The sequence below is a fragment of the Tursiops truncatus genome, chromosome 5, assembly GCF_011762595.2.
Source record: "Tursiops truncatus isolate mTurTru1 chromosome 5, mTurTru1.mat.Y, whole genome shotgun sequence".
Lineage (NCBI taxonomy): Eukaryota > Metazoa > Chordata > Mammalia > Artiodactyla > Delphinidae > Tursiops > Tursiops truncatus.
In genome coordinates, this window is record NC_047038.1 from 50,952,300 (window position 1) to 50,973,407 (window position 21,108).

Consider the following 21,108-nt stretch of genomic DNA (forward strand, 5'->3'; position numbering starts at 1 on the left):
AATGGATTCAAAGACTAGACATTTTATAGTTCATAGAACATAAAGAATCCTTAAAGAACATCTGGTCTAAATAATACATGTTTTTCAAGGGCCTACTTCACCAGAAACTTTATTACCAAAAATAACTGCAACAGAGGAAGCATAAAATACATTCTGAAGACACAAAGATTAACTGCTAACCATGAATTGGGGTTTAACTCTAATATAAGAGTAAAAGGAGCACGAGCACCTAGATCACAGTTGCATAACCACTGGAAAGGTATAAGCCTCAATTTACTAATCTGCAAAGCGAGAAGTATTAATAAAATAGTCTCTTAGATTAAAATTAGAAAGCAAATTCAATCACCTAGAAATGTTGCCTGTGATTCCAACTACCCACCTTCAACAGGAAAGGGAAGATAAAAATTAGGGTCAGTGGGGGGGGGGGGGGCTCAAACCCACTGCTTCATAAATATATGCAGAATATTGTGTATATGCATGTTTTCTTTTTTAAACAGGCACCTTTATTATAAAGGAGTTTGTTACTTAGAAGATTTACTAATCGAGGTATAATGCTTAAAAAACTAATTATCAAAGCAGTGATCACTTAGCCACAATAATGGCAGGGAGAGACACAACAGGACACATTTGTTTAGCACGTGGTTCAGTATTTTATCTCAGCTTAATCCTGGCTCAACACTTAAGCTATATGACCACATTTATTTCTTTCCTCATCTTTAAAAAGCTCTTGTGGGGTATTGCAAGGGTTAAATGAGTTAATATATGTAATGTGCTTAAAGTAGTGCCTGGAACATAATAAATGCCCAATAAACATTGGTTATCATTTATTTTTTAAATTTAAAACACCACGTTAAAATTCTACATGGAGTAACAGAAACTAAAGAAATGCTAATGAAGATGTAAACTGGTTATCAAAATCAGAGTATTTTAAACAAGCATTGATTTTAATCTGGTAATCTCACTTTCAGAGACTTCTAGGGATATAAGTACACATAAGGATGTTCATCACACTTTTCACTTGTAAGACTAGGAAACTACCAAAACGTCAGTGAACAGGAAATTGGTTAAATAAGTTATGATACCCCTTTACAAGTGGAATACTATGCAGCCAATGAAAAGAATAATGGATATCCATTCCACAGTTTATAAAGTATTTCTGGGTGAATTTAAAGAAATCAAAGCACAAATAATACATATTAAAAGATCCTACTGGTATCAAATAGGATACCTGTGAATAAATATGCAGAGATCTAAAAAAATTTTCATCAAGGGATTAAATAAAGATGAGGATGAAGATTTCTCATAATTTTTTTCCCTTTTCTTTATATCTTTACGAATGGACGTTTCTTGTGTTCCCTGGGGCAAGTTACTTAACCTCACCACAGAACTGCAGTGAAAACCTGTTTATAAAGCACCTGAAAGTTTTGGGAACACTGTACGTACGTTATCTTATCTATGTTTCACATTTTTAACCGAAAAAATTTTTATCAGGCAGTAATATCAGAAACTAACATCAAAGTGAAAAATGTCCCTGTTTTCAAAATTTTTTTCCATACTTCAACATTAAGTTGTCTTTTGGTTAATAATTTTACACAGAAAATGTTGTGGGAAAAATGGAAAAAGGAATAAGGTCAATATGTAACAGAAACCTTCAACTTCTCTACCTGTTTCCAAACTTAAAATATAGCAAGAGTAAATAAAGCCATATATAGTTTGGGAGCATGAATTTGAGTAAAATCTCTCACTTAATTACCTTCCCTTCTGAGTAGCGGGGAAAATGGGACATCCATGTTTGGCAGTGGAGTTCACAAGACTGACAGGCCTACCCTCTCATGTAAAACCACCTGCTACTTAGCAGGGCTTTAAAAAAAGAAAAGAAAAATCTGCAAGATTTCATGACAGTCAACAAATTATTTTGTTGACTTTTTAAATTATTAAATATGGAAAAAAAAAACCCTAAGCACTAATAAACACTCCAAGCCCACTGCTAAAGAAAGTTCTATCAGAAATGACATTCAGGTGACACAGAAATGAGTATACAAATGTCCCTCCAAAATATCTCAGAACTTGAGCTTTATTCCAAAGATGAACTCTCGTTCATTTACAGGTAGATGTCATATATAATATCCAAGAGAATCAAAAGGTCACCACCAAAGACTTAAAAAGTCCACATTTTTACTAAGGATGTCGGATTTGCAAGGAAAGGGGAACAAACCCATGTACATATCATGGGCCCACTAATCCCCCAAAAAGCATTTAAATGGTGCACATACACACAAATATTAGTAAGTGAATTCATTCCTTCCCCGTATATTTTTTTCCAATCTGAATTCTGTGAGAGGCATTAGTTGCATCTTAGCCAGATGACAAGCAATTTATTTTTGCTTCACAGGAACAAAGAACCAAGTGTTCCCTACTTTACCAACCCATTGTAAATGTCATTAAAATAGGCTGTAATGACTCTTAACTACAGTCACAGTCTGTGTGCTGTACTGGAAAAAGCAAGAGGCTAAGATTGAAAATTAAAAGATCAAGGTTCTAGATCCACCTGTAAACTGTAAGGTTGCACAAGCCACCTTAACAACTCTGGGTCTCCATTTCTCATCCCTCGAGTGGAGCCGAGTATACGCTCTTTAAAGTCACTTCCAGCTCTAAGGAGCCTGTGACTTGTAGCTCAAATGTGCTCAAGTTCTGCTGTGTGTGTTGGGGTCAGGGAGAGAAAGCTGACACAGAACACTGTAAACTAAAAAATGTACACGATTAAACTGTTATATATTTATGCTTTCCATATTCAATATACGGAAAGCCACCAAAAAGTATACCCTATCCTGGCTTATACTCCTCAGACACAGACACCTCAATCAACCGAAAGGAAGGACTCTGAGTGAACAAAAGTTATACAGACTTGACACAGTGATTCTGCACACGTACACACACACTAAAATGCAAAATTATGCAAAGTATTGAAGATATTCAGACTTTCATGTCTCTGCCTGAATTATCCAAATAAACCTCTGTACTTCAGGAACGAAAAGTACACACTGGACAAGAAATGATTTTGATGCAATTGCTAAGGTTAACTGTTAAATTCCTCTGCACCTTTAAGAAAAGGTAAGTAGAAAGGAATCTGAAACACCACGGGCGTGGTCTACTTCAACTCCCAAGCAACCTCCCGACAGGCGATACTTTGCCGTAAACACTAAAAACTTTTGAAAAGGGTCTTCTCGTTTCAAAAGCTACCTAGGAACGAGGGCCGGGGAGGGACACAGAAAACAAGAATTTATTGGAAAAAAAGAATGTCTTCTAATTGCTATCCCGGGGATGCCCAATAACTACTGTTTTGGCCAAAGCAGGAAATAAAGGAGATGGCGGGAGCGTGGGCAGAGAGCGGAAGTTTGCCTAGTATCTACTTTGAAGTGTTTGAATGGACCGAGGCACGCACTCTCCCGCCAAAGTATAAACTCCGCGTCTCCAAACCACCAGCCCTCCAGCCCATCAGGTATACTCCACATTTTCCTTTCTCCCGGCTGGCCCTCTACTCTCCCCTCCCCCGAGAACTCCTCGTCCGCACGCCTCACTCTACTCCCAGCACCTCCACCCCAGCCTACACAAGAATCCATGCGCTTCGCTCACTTTCCGGCCTCCGCTTCTCCCCTTGCTGGGCGCCCAGCCGCCCCCCAAGGTCCTCTCCCCGACCCCGCTGGCTGAGAAGTACCTGGTGCCCTTGGAAACGATTACTCTCGCCGCGCCCTCCCCCACCTTCTCTCCAGGCTCCAGGCCTTACCAGGAGCCCAGGCCACGAGGTCCGCGGTTCCCTCCCGTCCGCTCCCCTCGAAGTGACTCTTGCTCGACTCCGCCCGGGGAGGAGGCACCCTACTGGCCACGACAGGCCTCTCCGCTCTCCCGACTGGGCCGGGCGGCCACCGCGCCACTCAGCTCCCCGCGCCCTTGCTGGGCCGAACGCCTAGGGGTCCGCTCTCCCGCGCCCCACCGCCAGTGACCCGAGCCCAGAAGAAAACAAAAGAGTCAGGGCCCGTGGCCCGCTCGGCCTAGCCCTCCCTGGCCCGCTCCCGGCCGGGACCCCAACAAAGCCTGAGCCCCTGCCTCGCGCCCCCGGCCTGGCTTACCCATCGGTCCCCGCACGCTTCTTGCCGGAGGGGTAATCCTCCCCCAGGTCCAACCGGTGTCGCTTAGACATCTTCGGACTCTTCGAGCGGGTGGTTACGAAGGAAGAAAAAAAGAGAACCTAGCGGCTCTATCGGTGCAGTCGAAGGCAGCTACAAAACTCTGGAGGACCCCCACCCCTCCCGCTACAACAGCCTACACCGTGCGGCCGGAACCAGGAGCTAAAATGGCGGCGGCGATGAGGGCTGGGCCTGCGCGCGCGCTTCCGCGGTATGCTGTGCGTGCGTGCGTGCGTGCGTGCGTACGTGGTGCGCGCGCACGCATAGGAGGCGGGAACTCAAGCCCCGCCCACCGCCTCGTTGACCCGCCCTTATTCCGCCCTCCGCCTGGCAGGCACTTCCCGCCCTCTGGGCGGGTGCTAGGCGGGTTGGGCCCTTGGCCCCTTCAAGGCCCTCCGATTTAGGAAATTGAGAGAAGAGGAAGTCTAATCCTAGTTAGGAAATCCTATCCATCTGTATTACCCTGGCATTAGGGGAATCTGAGACCCACAGAGGTTGAAAAACTAATCGAGATTATACAGCTGATAAGGGACAGAGCCAGGATTGGTACCCAACTATAACTCCTGATCTAGCACTTGAAGCCACTGACCAGACATTCTCAACTGCAGTGGGAAAACTGAGGTGAGAAAATGTCAAGACTTACCAAAATGCATTTTGCCTTTTTTTTTAATGTTTATTTTATACTATAGTTGATTTAACATTTTGCCTCCTTTTACCAAGCACGGACAGATTGCACTCAACCTATTGATGTTTTTACTGGAATAGGGAAAATTGGCAGTAAGGGCATAACTTTTTCCTGTGTGCATATTATGTGCTTCCACGCTGTTAACCCTACTTCTATTCTCATTCTTACAGTAACCCTGCAAAGTAGGTGTTATTTAATAGATGTGAACACCAAGACTGAGAGAGGTTATGTCACACAGCCATTAGGGTTGTCCCTAAAGCCATAGCAAATTGTTGGGATAGAATGACTTTATGACTTTTGTGACTCTCTCCCCCCAGAACCTATCTGCTTGCTCAGTTGCATTCATTCCCAGAAAAGCACACAAGAAAAAGATCTGTGAACCAGCCCAAGCCGGGTGATCTATGTAGTTTGCGCAGTGGTCATTTGGATGCCCTGGAAGACCATATTAGGGTTCTTAACCAGTCCTCAGAATTGCAATCTCTAAGGTTAAATGCAACTCTACAATTGCAGCTTATAAAGAGAATTCTTTTATTTTTTTTGTACAAAATCCACATTCCAAAGTCAGCCCAAAGAAAAGTGAGTATCTTCACTTACAAAATACCCAGTATAACTTTCTACCCTAAAAGTACATTAACAGCATATTGACTTTTGTTGGAGATCATGATGTATAATCACTGAATTGTAAACCTGGAAGGGTTTCCAGCTGATCTTCTCTTTCTGCTTCATTTTCCAAATGAGGAAATCTAAGCCCTGTGATGACCAGGTTCACCAGTTAGTGTCAATGTCAGAATTAAAATCCAGATTTCACTCTCACATTTCCAGGCTCAGGTCTCCAGGTTCCCAGTTTGAGGGATACTATAAAGTGCTCTAAAATTTTGGAGAAACAATGAAGGAAAAGCTTAGAATTCTACCTGCAGAAATGCTCCACCCTAAGAGGCATCAGCCTGTCATAAATGTGCAAGGAAACTTGGTAAAGGAGGAACTGAAATCAAAGTGATAAGACTTCTTCCTTGGAAGTTCCTTACAGAAAACTGTAACCTAATCAATTGTTTTGTGACCTGAATGACTGAAGAGAGGCTGTATTTCTCTAAGGATAGTGGCCTTTCTGGAATCTACAACAGGGGAGCAAAGGGCCAGAATCTGCCAGGATGTTTACACTCTCTGTGAGGAGGGATAGAGTTCTGGATCTGAATGACTCACCCTGGATTTTCAGGCAGAATGGTCCCTAGAATAGAGAAGAGCTATCCACCAGCTCCCCTACAGCTTGCCAGAAATGTTGCCAGAGGAGATTTCCTTTACTCTTACTCTACCAGACAACTCTCCAGTCTATTATTTGGTCTATGGCATGACTTTACTCACCTAGAGGGAATGTCTTACGCAGCTAACCAGCTCCAGGTGTCAAGCCAGAGGTGTCTCCCAACCTAACTTAATAAATAATATTAGCTAACACATATAACACACACATATACTGGGTCCCACAAACTGTTTCTTATATATATTAACCTATCAGATCCTTACAGAACTTTAAGCTGGGTGCTATGAGTTAGACTTGTTTACAGGTGAGGAAACTGATGCACCAAGAAGCTGAGTATTGTGGCCAAGATGACAGTTTTGGATTCATCCCAGAACAGTCTGTGTGCTTAAGGGGTACACGGTAGTGCTGCTGATAAATAGGTATTCTTATTCCACATTATTCTCCTAGGGTTTGGTTATTGAGGATAAGTTTCCCCAGTCAGACAGACTCAATGTGAAATGATAAGTTTCTACATTGTCAAAGGGGAGGACGCGTTTACAGAGCTCTCAATGAACGGGTCAGGATTTAAAAGACTTGAACCCACTCTGTCTCCAGAGCCACATGGTTAACCACTGCACTTTGTCACTATTATCTATGCCTTAATTACTTCATTTACTTATTCACTCAACAAATATTTATTAAACTCCCATGTCAGGCATTGAGTTAAGTGCTGGGAAAAAGAGAAGAACAAAATAGCCATAGTTCCTGCCTTTATGACACTTATCAGAGGGAGAGAGGCAGGCATTAAACAGATAAATACACAGGTAACTATATCTGGTAAGTGTTTTTAGGCCATGCAAAGGGAACAGACACTGTGAGAGCATATAACAAGTGGCCCTTATCTAGAGTGAAGGTTAGGGAAGACCTCTCTGAGAAAGGGACATTTAAACAAAGACAAGAATAAGCAGTACAAATTGGTCAGTCAAAGAGGTAAGAAAGCATTTCCAAGCAGAGGAAGCAGCCTGTGCAAAGGCCCTGAAACTTTCAAAAGTCAGGTGCAATCCACAGACAGAGAGAACATAAGTGCAATGAGATGAGGAAGACGTGATCCTGCAGATGCAAGAAGGGGCCGTTTCACGCAGAGCGTGAGTTGTCTGCCAAGGATATTAAGACTATCCTTCCCAAGAGTAATAGGAAGACATCAAAAAGACTTAATTGGGAAAATATGATCACTTGTGAGGATTTGCCAGGATCAACCAGCCAATCTCTCTTTTTGAATTCTCTTTAGTTGCAAAATGCTTACAAATTCAAAACAATCTTCAGTAGTGCTTTTAATCACCCTGTCCTCTCTCTACCATTTAATGGAAACTGTAACAAAGTGTACTGGGCACTATGACTTGCCATGGAAATTCTGCTTCAAGAATGAAAGACATCCCTCAGTTTCTAGGAGTGCTACTTGCAGACGGTACTCAACTGTCTGCTCCCTTCAGGAATTTCCTTGGTTAAAGAGAGCTGCCTGGGACTTCCCTGGTGGTCCAGTGGTTAAGAATCTACCTTCCAGTACGGGGGATGCAGGTTCAATCCCTGATCACGGAACTAAGATCCCACATGCCGCGGGGCAACTAAGCCCATGCGCTGCAAGTACTGAGCCCGCACACTCTGGAGCCCACACACCACAGCTAGAGAAGCCCACACACCACAACTACTGAGCCTGCACCCTCTGGAGCCCATGCACCGCAACTAGAGAGAAGCCCATGCGCCAAAGAGCCCAAACACTGCAACAAAGGTCCTGCATGCTGCAACTAAGAAGCAACACAGCTAAATAAATAAATAAATAAATAAATAAATAAAGAGAGCTGCCCAAGGACAGCCTGAAGACGTTGTGGAGGTATAAACACCTGATCCCTTTACGTAACTAGGAATAACCGTGAGCTTTGGCGCATCAGAGCTCCCTATGGGATCAGCTGAGGCTGTTATTATTTATGATGGTGTCTCTTGTACCACCATGCATTTTGGCCACTAACCACCCAGAGTTAACTCAGATGCCATGATTTAAGGGCACAGTCTCCAGTAAGACTGCCCTTACTCCAGATGCCATCCACAAGCTCAGGGACCAACAGGCCACCTGTACTTCTGACCAACTGGCTACAAATTTGGGGTTTCCCACAACCTACTCAGGTTCAGTAATTTGCTGGAATAATGATTCACAGAACTCAAGAAAGTACTATACTTATGATTACAATTTTATTATAAAGTATACAAATCAGAATCAGCCAAATGAAGAGATACATAGGGTAAAGCCTGGGAGGGTCCTAAACACAGAGCTTCTGTGCCCTCTCTCTGTGGAATTAGGACACATCACCCTCCTGACACATCAAGGTGTTGTTCACAAACCAGGAAGTTCCACTGAGCTTCAGTGTCCTGAGTTTTTATTGTGGTTTCATGACACAGCCATAATTGATTGAATCACTGGCCCCATGATGGAACTCAATCTCCAGTCCCCTTCCCCTCCCTAGAGGTCCAGAACCTAGGCTGATGTCACATGGCTGAAAGCCTCAACTCTTTTATCACATGGTTGGTCTTTCTGGCATGACCAACCCTCATCCTAAATCATCTCATTAGCGTAAACTCAGGTGTGGTCCGAGGACCCACCATAAATAACAAACTCACTCCTATCCCGTGGGAAATTCCAGTGGTTTAGAAGTTGCCTCCCAGGAACCAGGGACAAAACCAGTCACATTCTTTATTATACGACAGCATCACAGCCTAATTTTTCCCTCTGTCTGATCCTACTTTTATGCCTTTCCTTCCACTAGTGTACTCCTTAATAAACTCCCAGAACACTAATCTTTGCTTCAGAGTCTACTTTTCATGGAACCTGACCTAAAAGATTTGGTGCCAGGAATGGTCCAAGAAAGAAGACACTATGATTGAATTTTGGAGTTGGCCACCAATTTCATTGGCTGGCAATGAATCAGTGGCAGGTGGAACATAGCTACCACAAGAAAACACGGCAATTGTTAAAGCTTTCAACTGTGGTATACGGGGAAAGATCAGGCACTGTTGCCAAAGTATAGGGGAAATAGTATCTATACTATAAGACCATTGGGATTTGATTGGCTATTGCTAAGTAGACTTGATACTTTGAAGAGAGATAATGAAAGGCTGAGTATGATTAATCTGCAAGTCAAAGCTCAGTATGGAAGCCAGAAGATCTTCTGGAAGCATGTAAAGAGGTTCTCATCTCCTGCAGTGGGAAGACAGAGAAAACTGAGGACAGATCCCAGGACTTAACTGTAACAGTAACAGAAAGCCAAGTGGAAACTTCCAAAGAAGATTAAACTCTCCATTTAGGCAGGCATGATATTTCAAGGGTAGATCCCTGGTTGGGAAAGAGTGGGACCCTGACACATGGGATGAAGACATTTAGGTCGATATACATGAAAAATCTCGAACCCTAAATTCTCTACAACCTACTGAGCCTGCCAAAATGCCCCACTACTTCCTATTAAAAGCTAGTGCTCCTTCCTTGTGAGATAATGAGAGGCCTTCTGTGCAGGATAACATGCACCTCCCTCAGGATGCACCCCCCACATTACCTGCCGATCACTAGGCAATGATTAGAATTAAGTCACAATATATGATATTCCACAGACATTCTAAGGCTGATAATATTGGAAAGCAACCCCAAAGAAGCTGTAGAACCTACGCAACAAGTACCAACAGAAGCCAGGGAAGTATGCATGTGATTGAATTCTGAAGGTTCTGGATAAAAAGAGAAGAGGGAGGCGGAACATAAAGTCCAATGAGGGAGAATTTATCAATTTGGGTGTACTCTCCCAGGATACGGGTTCGCGCAAGAACCCCAGGTGATGGCGTGAACACACTCAAGATGTCATCTAGAAGCATGGCAAAAACAATGGCCCAAACTACATCAAGTAAGGTAGAAATGCCGGAACTGCTGTGGTTGACAGTGTAAGGGGTGATTAAACAGTTCAGGTAAGTGAACATGCTAGAGCGAAAATACTTACATAAAGCTGGAAAACTCAGCAGATGAATATATTCCACAGAAAAGTTCAGAGGACACACCACTTAGCAAATCGAAAAGGAATTTCTGGTAAGAGGCATCATCATCACTCATAACTTCAGTGGTGGCTGTCATCGTAGTCCAGGGCTGAAGATAGAAGATGACATTTCAGAGCTGGGCTTCCTGAGAGAGGTAGAGATGATAGCACCCTGTAACACAGAGGTCTTATGGTGGCATTTAAACATCCGAAACCAAGTGGATGCTATAAGGTAGGAGTGCAGTCAAGGGGGCCTGACCCACAGAATTATGGAGATGGTAAATAGAACAAGGCATCTAGGGCAAAATGGATGGACAACCATCAAAGGAAGCCCTCAATCTGAACAACCAAAATAAATCAAGGATGCAAGATCAAGAGGTTAAAGAAAGTTGCCCCAGTGAAAATTTGCCCAGGTTCTGGACCTGAACTATGTCAAAAACCAAATTCTTCACACTGAGTAAAACAAAGCAGAAAGATGAGTTTATTGAAAGGCTTTTGACCTGCAAGGTGGGACACTCAGGGCTACCAGAGCAATGAATTCTGAGTTGCTCACAGACTAAAGGGTTTTTGGGAGGGTAAATGCAGAAGTTATTTGGACTTTTCAGCTGATTGGTTGCCTGGTGGTCTTCTTCCTTATTTTGGTCAGGGTAGTGAGTCAGAGGAACAAGGAAATCCAAAGATGGCATGAATAGACTTGGCATTTGGGGACTGACCCGCATCCTCTGCTGATTTCTGAGAAGAGCTGTAAATTCCTGCAACTTATGTTAGGTAACGTTAAGTTTCATTTTTCTTTAATGAACCCAAATTAGCCAACTCCATTTTGTCCCTAACATAAGTGACTCCATTTTAGTTTTGGGTTTACAACCGGTTTTTGGACCTGGAACACGTTAATTAAGGGAGAAATATGTTCCTAGGAGAAAGAACTCTACAACACCGTAACAGTGTATTCAGTAGTCATTCCCCGAGTCCTTTCCTTAAGGGGTCTGTAGCCATTTGCTTATGTAGCCATACACTGGGGAAAAGAGAGTACCCAAACGTTTCAAGGACAATTGGATATACAACCTGAACTGACATTGATGCTAAGAGACTCCAAGTGCCTGTATGGACTCCGTTAGAGTGGGGGCAGATGGGAGCCTGGAATGGAGGTCTGGCCCAGGTCCAGCTTGTAACAGTTTTCCTGGATCCTCAAACACACCCACTTGTCATGTCCCCAGTCCATAAATGTATCAATACACTTAAGAATAGACATCCTTGGTAGTTTGCACAACCCCCCATATTGAATTTTTGGCCTGTAAGGAATAAGAGCTATCATAGTGGCAAATGCCGAGTAGAGGCTTATGAAACCATCCCCCCCATCTCAGCCAAGATACTAAATAAAGAACAACCTGGGGAGGAATTTCCACTTACACCACCAGCATGTAAAGAGCTTAGAAGTTATCACTCCCGTTCTTAGAAGAAAAAGCTGAACAAACTGAAAGCCAATGGCTTTTCTTGAAACCATTAGAAAACTGAGGTTGCAGGGTAAACTGCCACCCTGAACTCTGGAGAGACAGGCAAGTTCAAAGAGTCATAGCAAAGATGTGATTACCTGGAGCAGAAGCCACTGGAGCCATACCTGGTTGGAACGCTCACCTTAATGGTCATTTTGACAAATTGCTAATGGCTGAGTGGGGACTATCTAGACAGTGAAAAACTCTTGTGGGCCTCAGTCTTAGGTGGGCTTTCCCACTCCAGTGGGTTTTACCTCCAGGAATCCCACCAAGTTTTCACAATAAAGAGCCAAGAAAGATACTCTTGTGGCGCCGGAAGAGATGGGGAAGAGCAACCATTGTGAAATACGCCCAGAACATTCTCCATAGCAAGAGCTTACTTTCCAGGAGAGAAAAAGGCTCTTACCAGAGGCTTCCCACCTGGGTGGAGGGCATTTCTCCCACTCCAACCCCTTCTAGCCTTCCTGTTTTATCTAAGGGTGTAAAAAAAAAAGCTAAGGCTTGTGAAGGTCACAGCTCAGGAACACAGGCCCATTAGAAGATAGATTCAGTGATAAGATTAGAGAACACATCGCCTGCCCACTCCTTACCACCACCCCAGCAGGGTTGCAGTGTAACAGTATAACACGATTAGCACTGAAAGAGCTGCAGGATGAGGACTCAAACTGAGGATGATTCCATAGGGAAACCACAGTCAACCTGGAAGACTAAATAAGGACAACAGAGGAATTTGAAACCTCTAGCACCTACAGGTACAGTAAACATTAAACACAGCCCAACTTCTGCCGGACTAACATAAAACCTCACACTAAAGACCTACTGTTTACTTCAGTCCCTGTTACCCAATACATCATGCTGGCTTTCAAGAAAAAAATTACAAGGCTTGCTTAAAAAACAAGAGAAAAACATAGTCTGAAGAGACAAAGCAAGTACTGCAACCAGAATCAGATATGACACAGATTTTGGAATTATCAGACAGGGAATTTAAAATAACTCTGATTAGTATGCTAAGGGCTCTAATGGAAAAAATGGATAACATGCACAAGCAGATTAACATAAGCAGGGTAATACAAGTAGAGAAGTGGAAACTCTAACAAAAGAATGAGAAGGAAATGCTAAAAGTAAAAAACATTGTAACAGAAATGAAGAATGCCTTGCAAAAATTATTAACAGAAGTTCTTCAGGGAAAAGGAAATGATATATAGGTCAGAAACTCAGATCTACATAAAGAATGGAAGAGTATTAGAGAAGGAATAAAAGTAAAATAAAATCTTTTATTTTATTTTATTTATATTTTGTTATAGCAAATGGATAAGTTAAATGAATGACAGCAGTGTTATAAGGGATGTGAGGGAGGAATTGGGGATATTCTGAGTTACCTGCAATAACTTAGTATGCATGAAGCAGTGTAATGTGATTTGAAGATGGACTTAGATAAGTTTAAATGTATATTGAAAAGTCTAAGGCTACCACTAAGTTTTTTTGGAAGTATAATTGATATGCTAAGAGAGGAGATAAGATGAAATCATATAAAATGTTCAATTAAAACCTGAGAAGGCAGAAAAAGAGGAGGTGAAAAAAGAAACAAAGAACAATTGCAATGAATAGAAAACAGTTACAAAATCAACTCAGGGAAACAACAAGAAACAAACAACCCACTTAAAAAAATAGGTAAAGAACTTGAATAGACATTTCTCAAAAAAAAGATATACAGATGCCCAATAAACACATAAAAAGATGCTCAACATCACTAATCATTAGGGAAATGCAAATCAAAATCACAATAAGAAATCACTTCTACACCTGTTAGGATGCCGATTATAAAAAGAAAAAAACAGAATATAGCAAGTGTGGGACTTCCCTGGTGGCCCAGTGGATAAGACTCGGTGCTCCCAATGCAGGGGACCTGGGTTCGATCCCTGGTCAGGGAAGATCCCACATGCATGCCACGACTAGGAGTTCACATGCCACAACTAAAGAGCCCACTTGCCACAACTAAGGAGCCCACATACTGCATCTAAGGAGCCCCCCTGCTGCAACTAAGACCTGGTGCAACCAAATAAATAAATATTTTCTAAAAAAAAGAAAGAAGCACATGGTGTCCAGGTGGCTCTTTAAAAAAAAAAAAAGAATATAACAAGTGTTGGCAAGAAATTGGAACACTTGTGCATTGCTGTTGGGAATGTAAAATGGTGCAGCCACCATGGGAAACAGTATGACAAGTACTCCAAAAATTAAACATAGAATTACCATATGATTCAGCAGTTCCTCTTCTGGGTATATACCCAAAACAACTGAAAGCAGGGACTTGAACAGACATTTGTACATCCATGTTCATAGCAGCATTATTTCACAATAGCCACAAGGTGGAAATAACCCAAATGTTCATTGATAGATAAATGGACAGAGAAAATTTGGTTTATACATACAATGGAATTTTATTTAGCCTTAATAAGGCATGAAAATCAGACCGTCTACAATATAGATGAATCTTGAAGACATTATGCTGAGTGAAATGAGATGTCGCGATTAATGGCGGTGGAGGTTGCACAGCAATTTGAATGTACTAAATGCCTCCGAACTGGACACTCATGAATGGCTGAAACAGTGAATTCCGTGTTATACAGTCATCCCTTGGTATTCGAGGGGGAGTAGTTCCAGGATCTCTGTGGCTACCAAAATCCACAGATGCTCAAATCCCTTATATAAAGTGGTGTAATATTTGCATATAACCTACGCACATCCTCCGGAATATTTTATTTAATTAATTAGTTTAAACCAATGCTAATTTTTAAAAATTTATTTATTTATTTTGTTTTTGGCTACGTTGGGTCTCTGGTCGCTGCGCGTGGGCTTTCTCTAGTTGCGGCGAGCAGGGGCTACTCTTCGTTGTGGTGCACGGGCTTCTCATTGCAGTGGCTTCTCCTGTTGTGGAACACAGGCTCTAGGCGCACGGGTTGTCACTAGTTGGGGCACGCGGGCTCAGTAGTTGTGTCTCGCGGGCTCTAGAGCACAGGCTCAGTAGTTGTGGCTCACGGACTTAGTTGCTCCTTGGCATGTGGGATCTTCCCGGACCAGGGCTTGAACCCATGTCCCCTGCATTGGCAGGTGGATTCCTAACCACTGTGCCACCAGGGAAGCCCCCTCCTGTATATTTTAAATCATCTCTAGATTACTTATAATACCTAATACAGTGTAAATGCTATGTAAATTGTTGTAAATACAATGTAAATGCTATACAAATAGTTGCCAGAATGTGGCAAATTCAAGTTTTGCTTTTTGAAATTTTTTTCAAATATTTTCCATCCACCATTGGTTGAATTTGTGGATGCAGAACCTATGGATATGGGGGGCCAACTGTATGTATTTTACAACCCACATTTTAAAAAAACTGAGAGAAAAAAGGTAAATATGGTTGCCTCCCTTAAAGACCTAAGAGATGGATGGGTGGTGGTTCCCATCATACCTCTGTTTAATTTACCAGTCTGGCCTCTACAAAATCCAGACAAATCCTGGAGAATGGCGATGGACTATCACAAATCTAACCAAATAGTATCCCCAATTGCAGCTGCTGTGCCAAGTATGCTATCTTTGCTAGAGCAGATTAGTAGGGACTCAGGTACATGATATGTGGCCAGTGATCTGGCAAATCGACTCTTTTTCTATCCCCATCAAAAAAAGAATCAGAAATAACTGACATTCCTTTGGAATGTGCGACAATATCCATTTATGGCCTCGCCCTTAAGCTATGTTAACTCTTTGTCCTCTGTCATAACATAGTCTGAGGAGACATGGACCAGCTGGACATCCTGCAGAGTATCACACTGATCCAGTAAATTGATGACATCATGCTAGTTGGATCAAAAAACAAGCGATTGCTAGGATATTGGAGGCCTTGGTAATTTACATGCATCCTCAAGGGAGATGAACTCGAAAAGACTCAGGAGCCTGCCACATTAGTATTTTTTCAGAGTCCAGTGATCTTGAGTATGCTGGGGCGTCCCTTCTAAAGTAAAAGAGAAATCACTGCATTTTGTAGCTCCCATCATGAGGAAGACAGCACAATGCCTGCCAGGTAGACCTCTTCAGGTTCTAGAAGCAATATATTTCCAGAAGTACTGCTCCAACTCACATACCTGGTGACACAGTAGGATGCCATTTTTCAGTCGGGTCCATAGCAGGAAAGGGCTCTGCAACAGGTCTAGGCTGCAGGGCAAGCAGCTATTGGCCTTTTGGACCACACAGCCCAGCAGAGCCTATTAGGGGTATCAGTGGTGGGAAAATATGACATGTAGATTTTATAACAAGCCCCAATAGGAGAATCACAATGTAAATCCATAGAATTCTGGATCAAAGCCATGCCAACTGCAACAGAGAATTATACACCTTTGAAAACACAGCTCCTGGAATACTACTAGGCCCTGATAGAGATGAATGCCTCACCATGGAACACCAAGTGACCATGACACCAGAACTACCCCTCATGAGATATTTCTATCACACTTTGCAAGGCATTAGCTGGGGCAGACCCAGGTAGAAGAGGTACATCTAGCATTGAATGTGAACAAGACCTGAGGGCACAAGCAAGCTGCAAGAGAAGATAGCACGCAGGTAGCTCATAGCATCATGCAGGTGCTGTTATGCAGCACTTAGTGGTGTGCTGGAGCCAGTCTGCACCAGCTCATGAGAGCTCATTGTTGTTTTCAGGAAGGGTTGCCATCTTGTCGACATCATATTGGTGGTTTGAAATTGACCATAGTGGAAGTATTTACACTATGAAAATTAGCTAATGTTATAAATCAGATATTTTTTTCTCCTTTTCAGAAAGCCAGTTGTTAAATATTTACCAGTATACCACTGCTCAGCTCACATCTCTTACTGCATGGGGGAATTTTTGATGATCAGTTGATGCAGGAAAAAAAGCCTGAGCTTGATTCACAAATGGCTCACCTTAGTTTGTTGCTGAAAGCTAGAAAGGGGTGATGGCTGCACTGCTGCCCCACCCAACATGGTCTTGAAAGATGACGGTGAGGAGAATGCCTCCCACCTGGTCAGCTACTTTATGTGGAAAGAGAAGTGGCCTGAAATGAGAATACACAGGGGCTCATGGACAGTGCTGGATAGCTTGGCCCTCTGATCAGGGGTTTAGAAGCGGAAAGCTTGGAAGACTGGGGAACAGCAAAGACAAGGGAAAAGCCATGTGGTTGAACATATGGAAGTGAGCATAGAGTGTGAAGATCCTTATTTCACATGTTAATGACCATCAGAGAACATCCATCATAGGAGACGTACTACAAAAACACATATCCAGTTGATACAAGCCAGCCTCTGTCATCAGCCACTCCAGTGCTTGCATCTTGGGCACATGAATGGAGTTCCCGTGGTAGCAGGGATGGAAGCTATACATGGATGCAATGGCACAGGTCCCTCTTAAGGGTGATCGACCTACTCTCACCACTGAATGTCTGACCTTCTTGCAACAGAAACCAACAGCACAGTCCCTCCAAGAGACCAAGCAACCACCTGATGACAAGTTAACTACTTTGGATACCATCTACCCTTTCCCAAGGATAGATGTATATTCTAGGTGTGGATTTGCCTTTCCTGCCTGCCAGCCCTCATCCAGTACCATTATCCAAGCACGTATAGAATGTTTAATCCTCCAGCATAAGATTCCACATACTACTGTGCCACACAAAGGAACTCACTTAACATTAAAGGAAGTGCTGGAACAGGCATGATACCGTGAGATCCACTGTTCACATCACATACCGCCATACCCAGAAGCCACTAGCCTGATAGAAGAGCCAGCTCAGAGCCAATACCTTATGAAGATGGCATGCCGTCCTGTGCAATGCAGGGGACATTCTAAATAAATGACCCTTATAGGGTGCTGTTTCCCCAGGAGGTAGAATACATAGGCCTAGGAATCAAGAGGTGCAAGTGGGGGTACTCCCATTTTCCTTCACTCCTACTGATCCATTTGGGGAATTTGTGCTTCCCTTTCCTGAAACTCTAGGTTCTGAACAGTCAAGAGTCTTGGTTGCTAGAAGGCAGTACTTCCACCATGGCTGCCAGCTGGGCTCTTTAAGCTCCTCCTGCCAAGGTGTCGGAGGACAAGAAGAGGAATCACCATCCTGGCAGGAATAATTGGCCCTAGTCACCAGGAAGAGGTAAGACTGCTGTTAGACAATAGGGGCAAAAAAGAATATGTTTTCCACCTGGATGATCCATTTGAGCATCTCTTGGTACTCTCTTGTTCAGTTTTGGTAATAAATAGACCAGTGTAGCAGCTACGGACTGAGAACAGCATTGTGACCAGGGACTCAGACTCTTAAGAGTTGAGGGTCTGGGTCATACTACCAGGTAAGCCACCAGGAGCACCAGAGGTGCTAGCTGAGGGTGAGGGTAAAATAGACAGCCAGTAGAGGAGGGAAATGATGAGTATTAATTGCAGCACTGAGACCTACTATAGTGGTAGTGTCTGTAGTTGATCCCAATAGTGTACGTCCTCCCCAGGGTAGCCTATGTCCAATGACTGAACATCATGGAAGTATAAATCCTGGTCCCAGCTGTCATGATCTGGACCAAATTGGGAGGGCTACCCTAGCTTCGGAATTCCTATTAGGATCAACTTAGACCTTTTAGGGGACTAACACAGCCAAACTTTTCTCTCTGCCAAATTCTACTTTCTTTTCTTTTCTTTCCACTGGTGTTGATCCCTGAAGCAATCCCTAGTAAACTTCCTACATGCTAATCTCAGGGTCAGAGTCTGCTTCCCAGGAAACCCAATTTAAGACACTAGGTTGGTTTCTTTATTTTCAATATGAAAAACCTCCAAACAAATTCTAGATTAATTATCAGAAAGCTTGAAAGCCTCATATGTACATTGATTAATTCATTCATTCAACAAATATTTATTTAGTACCACCTATATATCAAGAACCATTCTAGAGGCTAAGGCTATAGTGACAAAAACATAAAAAGATTCCTCTCCTTGTGGCACTTGTATTCTAGTGGAGGGTAACCAACAATGAGCATGAAACAAATAAGATAATTTTGATGAGTGCTATGAAGAAAATAACACATGAGAGTATGATAGGAAGTAACTCGAGATGCTAGAGGTATGATGGGTTCCATCAAGAAGGTGGTTAAGTAAAGCTTCTCTTAGAAGATGGCATTTGAGCCCAGATAAGAGGAACCCAGCCTTTTAAGAACTTGGTAAGAATATTCCAGGCAGAAAAAAGAGCATGTGTAAGGAAGGAAATGAGTGTGAGCACGTAAAAACTAGGACAAAGAGCAGAGTGGAAGGAGGTGGTGACCAAGAGGGAGTGGGCTAAGAGGAGGCCATTGAGGTAGGCAGGGGCCACATTGTATAGGACCCATGGGAAATTGAAAGGAGTTTGGATTAATTCTAATCTCAGTGGAAATCCATTAGAGGATTTTAAACAAGGGAGTAGTATCATCCGTTTTATTTTTTCATAAGTCAATTTAGTTGCTGTTGGAGAATCAACTAAGGGGGAGAAAGGCAAAAAGTGAGAACAGGGAAATTGTTGTTGAAGTAGCCCAGGTAAGAAATGATGGTGACTAAACCTGGAATGGTGGCAATAAGCAGGTAAGAGGTAGTTGGATTTGGGATCTATTTTAGAGGCATAGCCAACAGGACATGCTAATGGATTGTCTCAGTGGAAGTTCAGGATAACAGAAAGGAGAAGAATATAGAATGTTTGATCAACTGGATGGATGGTGGAACTGTTTATTAAGATGGGGAGGATTGTGGTGGGTGGGTTGGAGGGAATGAATCAAGAGTTCTAATTTGGTGATGCTAAGAGACATGACACCGAATGATAGGTAAAGTCATGAGTTCCGGGCCCCAGAGAAAGGCTTCAGGTGGGTAAAAATTAATACTGGTTTCCCCCAGCAAGAAGTCAGGCCACCTCTGGATTTCCAGACAGTTTACTGTGAACATTTAAGCGATCTGGGGCAAGGATATCAGTGAATGCCCCTCGCCCGTGGCATACACACCTTCTCTCTCCTCCCTGTGTGGACACTCCAGCCCAACTGTGATGGCTCTGGTCCAGGTTCCCAGGGGGCACAGACTCCAAACAGCCACATTGCCTTGGCCCTGTAGACACTTGGCCAAGTGGGTGAGTATTGCCTGAGAAGAGCCCCAGGGGCGCCCTCTGTAGCCCAGGGCTCAGGGCAGGAGCCCTGGCTCCCTGGGTCTAAGGGAGATCTTGCTCTAGGCTCTAGTAATGTGTGCCAGTTTCTCCCCTCATCATGATAACTGTATAAATAGAGCAGTAGGAAGCTCAGGGCACCTAGTTATCAAGCCCCATACAGGTGCTGAATTATTTAAGAGGCAAGTAAGAAAAATGGGAGCCTGTAAAGAAAACAAAAAGGAACAGAAAGTGAGGAAGGCAAGCCCACCAGACTGTGAGAGACTTGAGAACAGTGGCCACATCATAGCCAAGCTTGGATCCTCAGCACAATGCCTGGAACTTACTAGGAGCATGGGGACAGCTTATCTTTCCAACCCCAGCTTTACACTCTTTTAAGGCACATCTTCCTCTTGGGGAAAGTACCAGCAAGGAAGATTTCACCATTTTCGCCAACTCAGTAGAGCCTGACCTCCATTGGTCCATGTTTCTCAGTTGGGTGAAATAAATGTCACTGTGCAACCAGCCTTTTGGTTCTTGTTCTCTTGGATCTGCATGCCCACAAAGGGAGTCCATTGTCTTTCTGCACTCCCACTCCTCAGAGGAAGCTTGCAGAGATAAAGCACCCACACTGCTCTCACACACCCCCTCCCCACCAACCCGTTCCCCCAACAAGAGGAGGGAGGCCTGAAGTTCCCCAGCGGTGCTACTTCTGTTCAAAGAGGAAAGAAATATTAGCCCCACTATCAATCTCACGTTTAAGATGGTTCTTGGTCAGTTCTCCAAAAGCCAGTTTTCTAAAAGCCAGCTCACCGAAGGCTGATTTACTGAATGGCCCAGTCTCCAAAGCCCAATCACCAGGAGGGAGTCTGATGTGGGTCTTTTCTGTATCTTCCATATCTCTCCTTAACATGCTCATGTTTTCCTCCACCTTCTTGAACATATTTGTTATTACTCCTTTAATGCCATAGTCTACTAATTTTATCATCTGTGTTATTTCTGGATCTGTTTTATTGATTGATTTTTCTCATCTTTATGAGTTATATTATTCTGCTTCTCTGCATGCCTAGTAAATTTTTATTGGATGCAAATAGTTTGAATTTTGTCTTGTTCAATACTGGATATCTTTTGTTCCTTTGAATGGTTTTGGGCTCTGTTTTAGGACACAGTTAAGTTACTTGGAAGGAATTCAGTCCTTTCAAAACTTGTCTTTATACTTCATTAGTTGGGTTTAGAGCAGCCTTTAGTCTAGGGCTAGTTCTGGGGATTGTTCTGGCTGATCTTTTCTGGTG

At 43.0% G+C, this 21,108-nt stretch overlaps 1 protein-coding gene and 1 long non-coding RNA gene across 2 annotated transcripts in view; one reads left to right on the forward strand and one right to left on the reverse strand.

Moving 5' to 3' along the window:
- DHX15 (DEAH-box helicase 15) overlaps positions 1 to 4,350 on the reverse strand; it is a 52,830-nt gene extending 48,480 nt beyond the window's left edge. Inside the window, exon 1 of the mRNA XM_019928407.3 lies at positions 4,128 to 4,350. Coding sequence (XP_019783966.1) covers positions 4,128 to 4,198 — 71 coding nt within the window. The 5' untranslated portion in view covers positions 4,199 to 4,350. The remainder of the gene's footprint in view (positions 1 to 4,127) is intronic.
- Positions 4,351 to 4,432: 82 nt separating this feature from the next.
- The window catches only part of LOC109548850 (uncharacterized), a 54,796-nt gene continuing 38,120 nt past the window's right edge, over positions 4,433 to 21,108 (forward strand). Inside the window, exons 1-2 of the long non-coding RNA XR_002175031.3 lie at positions 4,433 to 4,805; positions 17,677 to 17,830. This is a non-coding gene — a long non-coding RNA (uncharacterized lncRNA). The remainder of the gene's footprint in view (positions 4,806 to 17,676; positions 17,831 to 21,108) is intronic.